General features: G+C 38.9%; 1 protein-coding gene across 4 annotated transcripts in view; it reads right to left on the bottom strand.

The window, feature by feature from the left end:
* TRIM37 (tripartite motif containing 37) overlaps positions 1-15113 on the bottom strand; it is a 129764-nt gene that overhangs the window by 37953 nt on the left and 76698 nt on the right. For all 4 annotated transcript variants that reach the window (XM_026456738.1, XM_023204629.2, XM_023204630.2 and 1 more), the window contains 2 exons: positions 14086-14280; positions 10147-10455 (listed from right to left, as the gene is read on the bottom strand). In XM_026456738.1, the coding sequence (XP_026312523.1) occupies positions 10147-10455; positions 14086-14280 (504 nt within the window). The remainder of the gene's footprint in view (positions 1-10146; positions 10456-14085; positions 14281-15113) is intronic.

Here is a 15113-nt window from a genome sequence, read left to right as displayed (position 1 = left end):
GATTTCAAAAGTTACTGTAACTACAGTAATCAAGACTATGTGGTACTGCCATATACACATATATATCATCAAAACAGAACTGAGAGTCTAGAAACAAACCCTTACATTTATGGTCCACTGATTTTTGACAAGGATGCCAAGACAATGCAATGGGCAAAGAAAAAAAGAGGGACAGTAACAAGTGCTGCCAATGGTGTGGAAAACCTGGAGCCCTCATATACTGTTGCTGGGAATATAAAATGATGCAGCTACTTTGGAAAATATTCTGGCACTGATAGTTCCTCAAAAAGTTAAACACAGTTGCCATGTAACCCATTAATTCCACTTCTAAGTATATACTCAAACAAAACCATATGTCCAAACAAAAACCTGTACATGAATGTTCATAGCAGCACTACTGATAATGGCCAAAAAGTAGAAACAACCCAAATATCCATCAACTAAAGAGTGGATAAATAGTATGTGGTACAGCCATACAATAAAATATCATGCAGCCATAAAAAGGAATAAATATATGTCACAATATGGATGAACCTTGAAAGGGCTGTGTTAAGTGAAATAAGCCAGACATAAGACCTCATATAGTATGAGTCTATTTATATGAAAAGTCCAGGCTGGGCGCGGTGGCTCACATCTGTAATCCCAGCACTTTGGGAGGCTGAGGTGGGCAGAGCATGAGGTCAAGAGATCAAGACCATCCTGGCCAACATGGTGAAACCTCGTCTCTACTAAAAATACAAAAATTAGCTGGACGTGGTGGTGCACACCTGTAGTCCCAGCTCCTCGGGAGGCTGAGGCAGGAGAATGGTGTGAACCCAGAAGGCGGAGCTTGCAGTGAGCCAAGATTGTGCCACTGCACTCCAGCCTGGGCGACAGAGCGAGACTCCATCTCAAAAAAAACCCAGAAGAAGAAAAATCCATAGAGAATAAGTAGATTAGTGGTTACCAAAAGATAGGAGGAGGGGAAGATGGGGAATGACTCTTTGGGTTTGGGTTTGGAGCTCTAGGGAGAGGGTTAATGAAAATGTTCTTAGACTTAGATAAATGTTCTAGACTTAGGAAAAATGATGACCAGTTTCTCCACTAAAAGGATAAACGAATTATCAGTTAAGGAAAAAAGCGTTAATAGGCCGGGCGCAGTGGCTCATGCCAGTAATCCCAGCACTTTGGGAGGCCAAAGTGGGTGGATTACCTGAGGTCAGGAGTTTGAGACCAGCCTGGCCAGCATGGTGAAACCCTGGCTCTACTAAAAAGGCAAAAATTAGCCAGTCATGGTGGCACACACCTGTAATCCCAGCTATTCGGGAGGCTGAGGCAAGAGAATTGCTTAAACCCAGGAGATGGAGGTTGCAGTGAGCCAAGATCGCGCCACTGTACTCCAGCCTGGCAGACAGAGTGAGACACTGTCTCAAAAAAAGTATTAACAAAGACAAAAGCAGAAATGTAATGAAATGGTAAAAGAGAATGTATGAAATAAATCTAAGAACATAGTCTTTGAGGAAATGAACAAAATTAGCAAATCCCTTGAGCAGGTCAAATCAAAGGAGAAAAAAAAAAAAACCACAAGTAAGCAATAAAATAAGTGAAAAAGAAGTTCACACCCCATATGCACGAGAAGTTTTAAAAATTTCAGAAAACAGAATAAATGACTGTATATCAATAAATTTAAAGACCCAAATATAATCAGTTTTTCTTCAAAAACTATAGTAACTGACTTAGGTAGCAGCAGAAGTATGAGAAAACCACATCTGACAAGAGATTAATGACCAGGATCTAAAACAACTCTACAGGAAAAAATTTAATAATCTGATTAAAAATGGGCAAAAAATCTGAATAGATATTTCTCAAAAGAAGACATACAAATAGCAAACAGGCATACGAAAAAAGTGCTCAACATCACTGATCATCAGAGAAATGCAAATCAAAACTACAATAAGATACCATCTCATCCTAGTTAAAATGACTTTTATTCAAAACACAGGCAATAACAAATGCTGGTGAGGATGTAGAGAAAAGGCAACTCTCATACACCATTGATAGGAATGCAAGTTAGTAAAACCACTACAGAAAACAGTTTGGAGGTTCCTCAAAAAAACTAAAAATAGATCTACTATATGATCCAGCAATCCCATTGCTGGTTATATACCCAAAAGAAAGCAAATTAGTATATCAAAGAGATATCTGCAGTCCCATGTTTTACTACAGCACTATTCACAATAACCATGGTTTGGAAGCAACCTAAGATCCACAGACAAATGGATAAAGAAAATGTGGGTTGGGCGTGGTAGCTCACGCCCATAATCCTGGCACTTTGGAAGCCCGCGGCAGGTGGATCATCTGAGGTCAGGAGTTCGAGACCAGCCTGACCAACATGATGAAATCCCATCTCTACTAAAAAATACAAAAAATTTAGCTGGATATGGTGGCGCATGCCTGTAGTCCCAGCTACTTGGGAGGCTGAGGCAGGAGAATCACTTGAACCCAGGAGGCAGAGGTTGCAGTGAACCGAGATTGCGCCACTGCACTCCAGCCTGGGCAACAGAGTGAGACTCCATCTCGGGAAAAAAAAAAAGGAAGAAAAAAGAAAATGTGGTACATATACACATGGAATACTATTCAGTCATAAAAAAGGAATGAGATCCTGTCATTTGCAACAACCTAGGTGGAACTGGAATCATTATGTTAAGTGAAATAAGTCAGGCACAGAAAGACAAACTTCACACATTCTCACTTATTTGTGGGGGCTAAAAATTAAAACAACTGAACTCAAGATAATAAAGCAATGGTTACCAGAGGCTAGGGAGTATAGTGGGTGACTGGGGGGACGGTTAATGGGTACAAAAATGTATTTAGATAGAATGAATAATATCTAGTATTTGTTAGTACAACAGGGTGACTACAGTCTACATAATTTATTGTACTTCTAAAAATAACTAAAAGAGTACAATTGGATTGTTTCAACACAAAGGATAAATGCTTGAGATGGATACTCCATTTACCCTGATATGATTATTATACATTGTAAGCCTGTATCAAAATATCTCATATATCCTATAAATATATATACCTAAAATGTACCCACAAAAATTAAAAATTAAAAAATTAAAAATATGAGGAAACCAATAAATGCACAGAAATTTAAAAGGCTGTTAAAGTTCTAACTCTGAAAGAGTTATTATACTAGTTTTATGAATGCTATTTATCAGACATACAGTTTAATATAGCATAGGAGCAAACTATATACAGTTAAAATAATCTTATAGCATAGAAAAGAACAAAAACATCTGAATTCAATCTGTAAAACAAGCACAGAATTAGAACTAAAGTGGATTAAGGATAATGTAATGAAATAGACCAATTTCACTTATGACTATGTAGTCAAGGATCCTAAGTAAAATATTAGCAAACTGAATATAGCAGTGTTGTTTTTTTTTTTAATTATAGGCCCAAACTAAATAGGATACATTCCAGTATTTTAAGAATGGGCAACATTAGAAAAATAATATAATTTATTTTATGATAAAAAAGTAATGGAACAAAATAGTAAATCATTTTGACAAATGTCAAAACATCATTTGATATAATTCTAAACAGCTTCAGTTTAAAAAGAAAGGAAATTCTCGTGGTAAGAAAAGAGGCAGTTTGGTGTTAGGGTGAAGGGCATAGGCTCTGAGGTTCAAGTTTTTGGCTATGCCAATTACCAATGTGAAACTAGCAACATTATTCAATGCCTGCTGCCTTGGTTTCCTCGTCTGTAAACTGGGAATGAAATTGACTTACCTTACCTCTTAGACTTCTTGTTAAGATTAAGTGAGTCAATGCATGTGATTTAGAATAGTTAGAATAATGTCTGGCACACAGTTAACACTTAGTAAATGTTAGCCATTATTGGTATTGTTGTTGTTACTAGAAATAGAAGGATGTACCTTTTTAACTTCTTTTTTTTTTTTTTGAGACAGTCTCACTCGTCACCCAGGCTGGAGTGTGGTGGCACAATCTTGGCTCACTGCAACCTCCACCTCCTGGGTTCAAGCGATTCTCGTGCCTTGGCCTCCTGAGTAGCTGGGATTACAGGCATGTGCCACAATGCCCAACTAATTTTTTTGTATTTTTAGTAGAGAAGGGGTTTCTCCATGTTGGCCAGGCTGGTCTCCAACTCCTGGCCTCAATTCATCTGCCCGACTCGGCCTCCCAAAGTGCTGGGATTATAGGCGTGAGCTATTGCACACGGTTTTTTAAACTCAACAGAAACAGGCCTGTAATCCCAGCACTTTGGGAGGCCGAGGCAGGTAGATCATGAGGTGAGAAAATCAAGAGCATCCTGGCTAACATGGTGAAACCCAGTCTCTACTAAAAAATACAAAAAAATTAGCCAGGCGTGGTGGCGGGCACCTGTAGTTCCAGCTACTTGGGAGGCTGAGGCAGGAGAACAGCATGAACCCAGGAGGCAGAGCTTGCAGTGAGCCGAGATGGCCACTGCACCCCAGCCTGGGTGACGGAGCAAGACTCTGTCTCAAAAAAAAAAAAAAGAAACAAAAACAAAAAACTACCTATTGAAATTTTAATATACCATTTAGTTTATACCAATATAGCAAACCTCAAATTTAATGAGAAAAAAAACTAAAGGAATTCCTAAATAAAGTTGAAAAATTATAAAAATCCTACCACTGTTACTAGGAAACTGTTGAGGTAGCTGCCTAGACAATGCAATACAAAAAGTAAGCAGAAAAGGAATGAACAAATTATGATTATCTGCTGATGATATAAATATTCAGAAAATCAAGATAACTGATTGAAAAACTGTTAATAAAACAAATTCAACAGGCCAGGTGCGGTGGCTCATGCTTGTAATTCCAGCACTTTGGGAGGCTGGATGGATGGGAGGATCACCTGAGGTCAGGAGTTCGAGATCAGCCTGATCAATACGATGAAACCCTGTCTCTACTAAAAATACAAAAATTAGCCAGGAGTGGTGGGATGCGCCTGTAATCTCAGCTACTCAAGAGGCTGACAAAGGAGACTCACTTGAACCCAGGAGGCAGAGGTTGCATTGAGCCGAGATTGTGCCATTGCACTCCAGCCTGGGCAACAAGAGTGAAACTCCATCCCCCATCGCGCAAAAAAAAAAAAATTGTCACATTGGTTGAATACAGAATAAACATAAAAATCAATATTTTTGTCTCTTATGTCAGTAACAATTAGAAAATACTATGAGAGAAAAAGAGATTCCACTCACAATAGCCACCTGAGATATAATACGTTGAGAAATGAATTTAACAAGACATATATAGAACTTACATGAAAAAAACTGAAAATTCTAAAAAAGGATATGAATATAATAGATGACCTGAATAAATGGAGAAGCACCACATTCCTAGACATGAATGCTTTGATGCTGAAAAGATATCAATTGCCCAAATTAATCTCTCCTCTTTTTTTAAGAGAGAAAGACTCTTGCCCAGATTGGAGTGTAGTGGCACTATCATGGCTCACTGCACCTCAAATTCCTGACCTCAAGCAATCCTCCCACCTCAGCCTCCCAAGTAGCTGGGATTACAGGTACATACCACCATGACTGACTTATCAAAAAAATTTATTTTTGTAGAGATTAAGGTCTTGCCATGTGATCTTGAACTCCTGGGCTCAAGAAGCCATCCTCCCCCAACAGCATTCCATCGTGCTGGGATTAACAGGCATGAGCCACAGTGCCTAGCATCCCCAAACTAGTTTTTAAATGTAAAGCAATTCCAGTCAAAATACTTTGGAGGAGGATTAAATGTGCAAGAACTACCAATAACATTTTGAAAAACAAAAACAGAATAAACATATCCTATCATAGTATTAAAAACTATAAAACTATAGTAGTTAAAAAAAAAGTGTTAGTCTGGTAGAGGACATGACAAATACTGGGTTACACAATACCAAATTGCTGTTTCTGTATGTCCAAAACTTGAGTACTGGCAATTTCATTTATTTCAGCCTCTGAGTTCAAAAACAGAACCATGTTTGGGAATCTGCTCTATAATAAAGGATGGATTTCATATTGCACCATATTTCAAAAAACATGTTTCATTCATTTGGGGAAAACATCATTCCATTTACCTCACACAGCATCATATAAAATTAACTTCACATGAATTAATGACCTATATGCAAAAAAGTTAGAAAACAAAAAGTACCAGAAGAAATTAAGGGTTTTTATTAACTTGGGAGTTAAAAAGCCTTCTAAATAAAAATAATAAGACCCCCAATGCCATTGCCATGAATATTATTAATACAGATGTCTAAGATAAAATTTTAAAACTCTGTGATCAGCAGGAAAAAAAGGTGGCAATGGGGAAGAGACAGCTGTCCCTTGGAATACGTGGGGGTTGGTTCCAGGACCCCTGCATATACCAAAATCCTCAACTGAAGTCCCACCGTAAGATCTGCAGAATCTGCCTATATGAAAGTTGGCCTTCCTATATGCAGGTTTGGCATCACCCAGATATTGTATTTTCAATCTTCCTCTGGTTGAAAACAATTTGAGTATTAAGTGGACCTGTACAGCAGAACAAGCCTGTGCTGTTCAAGGGTCAACTGTATCTGCAAAATATGTAACAAAGGCTTTCTGAGAAAGTTCACTCAAAAAGCTGTACTTTTGGTTTTAATATACCATTTGGTTTAATATACCATTTCCTTGAATAGCAGGTGAGGCCAAGTATCTTTTCATATTTTTATTGTACATTTGTATTTTTTATGTTAATTGCCTATTCATAACCTTTATTCATTCCATTAAATTGTCTTCCTTATATTAAGAGAATTCAGGCCGGGCGCGGTGGCTCAAGCCTGTAATCCCAGCACTTTGGGAGGCCGAGACGGGCGGATCACGAGGTCAGGAGATCGAGACCATCCTGGCTAACACGGTGAAACCCCGTCTCTACCAAAAAAAAAAAAAATACAAAAAACTAGCCGGGCGAGGTGGCGGCGCCTGTAGTCCCAGCTACTTGGGAGGCTGAGGCAGGAGAATGGCGTAAACCCGGGAGGCGGAGCTTGCAGTGAGCTGAGATCCGGCCACTGCACTCCAGCACGGGCGACAGAGCTAGACTCCGTCTCAAAAAAAAAAAAAAAAAAAGAGAATTCTATAAATTTTGCAATTATTTCCTCGCCAACCCATCTTTACTGGATTATTCACATCACTATCAAACATTAATACAGCCAATTTTAATAAACAACACACACAAACAGAACCTAGAAACAGACCCTCATCTATATGGTCAAATGATTTAGACAATGGTGCTGAAACCATTCAATGAGGAAAGAAAAATCTTTTCAACAAATAGTGCTGGGAAAACTGGATATCCATGGGCAAGTCAGACCCTTCCCTGACACCATAAACAAAATTTAATTCCTAATGGATGAAAGACTAAAAGTAAGATTAAAAGCAAGAACTAAAACTCTTGGAAGAAAACAGGAGAAAGCTTCATGACAATGGATTTGGCAATGTTTTCTTGGTTATGACACCAAAAGCACAGGGAACAAAAGGAAAAACACATAAAATGTGCTTCTTCAAATTAAAAACTTTAAATGTCAAATGACACAATCCACAGAGGGAAAAGGCAACCCCCACACTGGGAGAAAACATTTGCAAATCATATAATTGATAAAAGATTAATATTTAAAATATATACAGAACTCCTAAAGTCAACTACAAATAAACAACTCAACCCAATTTTAAAATGGGTTTAATTCACAGATGAAAAAAATTGAAGAGAACACAAAAAAGGACACCCCTGCCAACAAGAAACTATTGACCCCACACCTCCTCCAGCTTCTACCTACTTCATTGTGAAACTTCTTTTAAAGAAGTTGCAGGCCGGGCGCGGTGGCTCAAGCCTGTAATCCCAGCACTTTGGGAGGCCGAGACGGGTGGATCACGAGGTCAGGAGATCGAGACCATCCTGGTTAACCCAGTGAAACCCCGTCTCTACTAAAAAATACAAAAAACTAGCCGGGCCAAGTGGCGGCGTCTGTAGTCCCAGCTACTTGGGAGGCTGAGGCAGGAGAATGGCGTAAACCCGGGAGGCGGAGCTTGCAGTGAGCTGAGATCCGGCCACTGCACTCCAGCCTGGGCCACAGAGCGAGACTCCGTCTCAAAAAAAAAAAAAAAAAAGAAAGAAAAAAAGAAGTTGCGCATTTGCGCTCTGGTCCCTGACCTCATTCACTCTTCTGCTACACTACTCCATGGGTATGGTTCTTAAAAGGGCCACTTGGCCTCTTGCCTTGACAATTCTCAATGGTATTTAACACAGGGGTAACCACTCTACTTCTTGAGATGCATTATTTTTGATTTTTGCCATATTATCTCTTCTAGTTTTTCTCCTACCTTAATGACCGCTCTTTCAGCTTCCCTTGCTGGCCTCTCCTATTTATCAGACCTTTAAATGTTTAAGTGCCACAGAGTCAAAATTTTGCTTCTCCATTGAAACTCCCTCCAAACTTGACCTATTCAGTCCTCTGGATTTAAATAATATAAAATACTATTGACTCCTAACTGTTTATATCCAGCATTGATCTCTCTCTGAGTTTCAAACTTGTAGGCCGGGCACGGTGGCTCAAGCCTGTAATCCCAGCACTTTGGGAGGCCGAGAAGGGCGGAACATGAGGTCAGGAGATCAAGACCATCCTGGCTAACACGGTGAAACCCCGTCTCTACTAAAAAAAATACAAAAAACTAGCTGGGCGAGGTGGCGGGCGCCTGTAGTCCCAGCTACTCAGGAGGCTGAGGCGGGAGAATGGCGTAAACCCGGGAGGCGGAGCTTGCAGTGAGCCAAGATTGCGCCACTGCACTCCAGCCTGGGCGACAGAGCGAGACTCCGTCTCAAAAAACAAAACAAACCAAAACAAACTTGTGTACCATTCGTGTGTCTATGACATTTTACTAGGATATCTAGCAGGTGTCTCAAATTTAACATGTTTAAAAAAGAATACCCAACTTTCTGCCCTTCCCTCCTCCCAAGCCCCACAACCTGCTTCTTATTCTGATTTGCTTCTCAATAAATGATACCACTGGCTACTAAGTTGCTTAGGCCAAAACTTAATCATAATTCTTAGTTTCTTACTTTTCCTAAAACTCTATTTAGGCTTTTTCAACTATGGTTCTGAGAAAGAACTCAGCCCTGCTGATCTAAGACTGGATTAACTTCCCTCCTATGCATCTAGAAGAGAATAGCACATCCTTAAGAGAACTAAGAAAGATGGAAACCTCAGTCAGAAAGGCTGCTGGCCTGTGAGTAAGTCCTCTATCCACTATTATAACTCCAGAAAATGCCATCATATTTCACACAAGATAATGTAATAGGCTGTTCCTGGTCTCACAACTCCTGTCCTCGACCCTTTTCAGACCCTTCTCCACACAACAAGCAAAGTCATTTTGTAAAGTGTAAATCAGATTATAAACATCCCCTATTTTTATTCTCCAGAGGCTTCCTCCTTACATCATAAAACCTGAACTCCTTTTTGAGGTTTTACAAGACTCTCCCTGATCTAAATTCTGCCTACCTCTCTCTGACTTCATCTCCTGCTAGTCTCCTCTCTCTGCTTTCTTTGTCATACTGGTTTTCCTTCAATCCTTCAAATACGCAAAATAAATACCGTATCAGTGACTCTGCATTTTCCGTTCTGTTTACCCAGAACACTGCTTGCCTTAGATCTCTAAATAGCTGCCACCTTCCTAACCTTCAGGTGTCAGGTCAAGGGCTGCCTCCTCACAGAGACTTTCTCTGACTACCCCAATAGAACATGTCTCATCTGCTCCTCCCATCCCACTCCTCGGTTGTTTCCTTCACAGCACCTTTTACCCACTGAAATGATCTTGATTTGTTTACACATTTTAATGTCTGATTCCCATTACTAGAATACAAGATCTATGATGTTAAGAATTTTGTCGTGTTGATTGCCAAATACAGAGTAAGCAGTCAAGAAATGTTAGCTCTACTATATAGTAAAAATATACAGAATCAATTTCGGATGAGGAAAAAAGTCACATGTATTTGTAGTCTTAATTCACTGGAATAGAGGTATTTAAATATTATTCTTTTGAAAAAAACAGTCATCTAGTTTCCCAAATAACATGTGGAGAAATGACACTAGGAATATATTACTTACAGTTTCGTATGTAACAATTGGCAACGGATGACTCTGCCAGGAGTTCCATTCCCAAATCCTGTAATCTGCCAGAGTTTCCAGTTCCACATGCAGACAGAGCTGCCTGGTCAGCAGAAAAAAGGCTTGTCTGCATGTCTCCAGAAGTGGCAATGCTGCTTTTTATTTCTGAAAGTGTATTCTTTATATCAGTTTTCATACATCGAACTTCAGCCATTTGAGTTTTGAGTCTTTTTAGCATCTTTAAATCAGAGGGCACTCGCCACATTGCCTGCTGCTTCCTTTGGTCTTTATCTTTTCGAGAATATGATGCTTCGGAGAAATTGACAAGTCATGTTAACAAACGTTAATATTCATGAAATCATTTGTACATGAATATATGCAAATTTGCTGTGTAAAATAAGCTAGGGCGCTTTACTTGATATCAACAATAAAACATGCACTAAATTCCGTTAATGAAAATAAAGATAAAGAATCCTAACTTATTCACACCTTCAGTTAGAATCTGAGTCACATCATACTCAAATTTGAATTACACATTTAATTCTAAAAGTTTAAAAGCAGCCCCACTGCCTTGTGCTTTCTTCTTTAAACTTCTCCACTTTTCTAAAACTTTCTGCAGAGCTTTTATTATGTTTATAACTGAAAAAAACGACAAAGAAAATCTAGAAGCCAAATACTTTGTTAAATCTGCCATATATAACACTATATTTAAAATACGTATTGCCGGCCAGGCGCAGTGGCTTACGCCTATAATCCCAGCACTTCAGGAGACTGAGGTGAGAGAATTGCTTGAGGTCAGAAGTTCAACATCAGCCTGGGGAGCATAGTGACACCCTATCCGTACAAAAAAAATTTTTTTGATTAGCTAGGCTCGGCAATAACCTGACTGAACTTCCATTTCTGATAATTTTCTCAGAATTGTCAGCTTTCTGAAATACAGTCTGAATCTAACCACTTCTAAAATAAAACAATGGCTCTTCATGCCTACTATGAATAAATTCCTCTGGCTAGCATGTAAGTCTTTTCATAGAATGGACCCAACATGACTTTCTAGTTCTACTTACCACTGTATGTACCTTAAAATCTGGTTCAACTAGATTACCTGATACCTTTTAATACTCCTTTACATGGTTAAGAACATGAATTTGAAGTTAATCTGACAAATGTTCACTAAACATGTGTTGAAATAAATACACAGAAAAAAATAAACATCAAAACCTAAGCAGGCCAGGTGCAGTGGCTCATGCCTGTAATCCCAGCACACTCTGGGAGGCCGAAGCAGGTGGATCACTTGAGCTCAGGAGTTTTGAGACAAGCCTGGCCAACATGGTGAAACCTGTCTCTACAAAAGATTAGCTGGGATTACAGGGATTCACGCCTGTAATCCCAGCTACTCAGGTGGCTGAGGTACGAGAATCACCTGAACCCATGAAACGGAGGTTGCAGTGAGCTGAAATCCTGCCATTGCACTCCAGCCTGGGCAACAGAGTGAGACTCTGTCTCAAAAACAACAACAGCAAAAAAACAAGCAAACAAACAAAAAAGGACCCAAGCAAGCCTTTTCAATAAAACGAAAGTCCTACCTTTCTGCACACTAGCTTACTAACATCCCTTCACTGAAAGGTATTTTTGTTTGGCTTCCATGAGTGTTTCTCTTGGTTTTTCTCCTTTCTAAAAGCTCTTTATCTGGGTCATCTTCCTCACACTCAGTAAAAACAGATGTTCATCAGGATTATGTTCCTGGCTCTCTTCTTTTAAAATATTCTCAAAATTCTTTTGCAATCTCACACCCTTGGTTTTAATTATCCAGTATCACCTCCAGAAAAATAACTGTCTGTATTCCAGTTTTTTTTGTTTTTTTGTTTTTTTTTTTGAGATGGAGTTTCACTCTTGTTGCCCAAGCTGGAGTGCAACGGTGCAATCTCGGCTTACTGCAACCTCCGACTCCCAGGTTCAAGCCATTTTCCTGCCTCAGTCTCCTAAGTAGCTGGGATTACAGGCACCTGCCACAATGGCGGGCAAATTTTTTGTATTTTTAGTAGAGACAGGGTTTCACCATGTTGGCCAGGCTGGTCTCAAACTCCTGACCTCAGGTGATCCACCAGCCTCAGCCTCCCAAAGTGCTGAGATTACAGGAGTGAGCCACTGCACCTAGCCCCAGTTCTTAATTTTTAGCTGTCTACTGGTCCTCTCTAATTTGATGTCACACTGTTATGCCCAACTCAAGATGTTTAAATCCAAAACTTGCTTTTTCTTTCTACTATTTTCCCCACCCTCATTATCATCAGCATTTTATTATCTATGTTTGAAATTCAGATAACCTCATTTGTATTATTTCTACACAGAAAACTAGTTTTTTTTTTTTTTTTTTTTGAGACAGAGCCTGTATCTGTCACCCAGGCTGGAGTGCAGTGGTGCGATCTCGACTCACTGCAACCTCCGCCTCCCGGGTTCACTCCATTCTCCTGCTGAGTAGCTGGGACTACAGGTGCCTGCCACAACGCCTGGCTAATTTTCTGTGTCCTTGGTAGAGACAGGGTTTCACCGGGTTAGCCAGGATGGTCTCGATCTCCTGATCTCGTGATCTGCCCACCCTGGCCTCCCAAAGTGCTGGGATTACAGGCGTGAGCCACTGTGCCTGGCCGAAAACTAGTTTTAAAAAGAAATCTTACTGTTTAGTTTGCATTTTTCCCAATGAGACTGAATATTTTCAAAAACATGATTTTACCTGTCTATAAAATATACCATTGTATGGTTATGCTGTAATTTATTCAGCTACAACTGTATTGTTGAATATTTTTAAACATCTGATTGTTTTCTCTTTGGAATATACTCCTCAAAGTGAAATTCCAGGTTTAAAGCATATAGGTATTTTAATACTGCAATAATTGTCCTTCAAAAAGGTTAAACCAACTTACATATCCACCTACGGAATCAGAACCTGTCTGTTTCACTGGGCCTTTGCAAACAACACTTGTCATTTAAGTAAAACTTTATATAAAGCATACTTGGTGCACACGTAAAAGGCAACTGTTTCATAACCTGAAGACAGTCTTTTAAACTGAGGATCCAGACTTTCAGGAAGTATATCTGGCTCCTAGGAATGAAGAAGCCTAAATAATCTGGGCTCCACGTCCCTACACCAGTAGAGGAGCTCTATTTCTGTTACTTACACAGAGGTTCTGCCTTGGACTTAGATTGAAAAATGAGTTCTCTTGTCTTAAAGCTGCATCAAAATCAGAGTTCTAAATCATTGATCTGATGTATATAATACTATTGTTTAAGAAGGTAGAAAAATATTTGTCATATATTTTTGAATATACTGAATATACTTTTGAAAGCATTCCAACAAAAATGGTTTTTAAAATGTAGTTTTTAAAGGCAAATCCTTAGTTGTCCAAAATGACTCTATCCCTGAGTTTTAAAAAGCCCATGTTTGACTATACAAATCTCCACTTTATTATAGTAACACAAATGTAATTTCTATTTAACAAATAACCTTTGCACAGAAAGCATTGCTGCCAACTGGTGTACATTTTTAAGCTATTGAACATCGAAGAATGAGTAAGTCACCTTTTTCTATGTTCAATTTAGATACAGTTCCACTTGGAAGTAAGGGAATTCATGAAGCCTGACCAAAAAAAGTCCATTCACAAAGAAGATAACTGTATTTCATATGGATCAAACTATCAGGCAAAATCTGAGTAGCAAAATCATAAAAAACCTTCTTGTGGGCATTTTTACTTTGTTTTTGCACAAATCACCTTTGAACAGTAATTTAAAAATTAATTTGGTTGATATAAATGTCATTTTTAGGGTACACAATGAAAAACACAGAAATATACCATGTTCCACACATAGCTGAAATATTTAAATGAAAATCCAAAAGTTCTTTTAGACAGCCACAGAAAAAGGAAATTATCACTGGTATTATTTTACCTGTGGGCTGCAGAGGTGAAGCAGGTGGGCGAGGTTGTAAGCCCCACAAATTTTCTACACTGCTCCGGTCCTTAAGGTCCAACAAATGTATTAAAATTAATGGATCAATGTCTAGTAAACTACTGGTAGCAGCAGAGCATAAATGTGTTCTTCTTGATATTCTACTACTGGAACCCACATAGCCATGGCTACTACCTGCAAAAGAGGTGTAGAAAATGTATGATATACATATCTGCACAAATTTAGCTATATTGAAATGAAAAAATGAACTGGTTAACATTATACGAATACTTGTCTATGGACCCTGTCTCTTAGGAGTTCAGGTTCATGATAAGAAGCAGAAAGAAGGACCCAGACGGCCAGAGAGTTGTACACTAGCACAGTGATTGAGTGGTGGCCTCATTAGTACTTAGAATTCAGAAGCAAGCACCAACCCCATCCCGAGCCCTAGAAAAAAACAGATGACAATGTGTACAATCGGAGGGATGAGGGGTGAGGGTGAGGAGGAGATTATATCCCGTGACCACCTGGTTTTAGACAAAAGAAGACAAATTCCCATACTATAACAGATTACAGAGTATTAGACACCAAAATAGGAATCTCCTCCAAGTCTCAGGACAGCAAAATGTACAGGTCATGACGGTTTGGTAGACTTTTTCCACTTTGATTAAATAATGGGGTACAATTTGAAGTTTTCAGACTATCATGTTAATGACTGATGCATATTACAGACATCTGTAAGCAGATATTATGCCTATACCCCTATACTGGACTATGCTCTTTAAGCCAAGAAAAGCATCTGACTTTTCTCTAGCACCTAGTTATAATGCATAGCAAATACCAGGTATGGAAATGTTGCTTAAAACTGACCTTCTTCAATAAAGCTGTTTAAATATATTCTAAAGAGAACATTTTTAAAAAATGCTACATGTAGGAAAGTAGATAATATAAAATATTAAAAAGTCAGGTTCTGACTACCCATGAGTATTTCAGAGAGATTCAGAAGGATATAACTTAGGAGGAAAGCT

The sequence above is a fragment of the Piliocolobus tephrosceles genome, chromosome 16 (assembly GCF_002776525.5).
Source record: "Piliocolobus tephrosceles isolate RC106 chromosome 16, ASM277652v3, whole genome shotgun sequence".
NCBI lineage: Eukaryota > Metazoa > Chordata > Mammalia > Primates > Cercopithecidae > Piliocolobus > Piliocolobus tephrosceles.
This window is presented reverse-complemented; position numbering and strand designations above follow the sequence as displayed.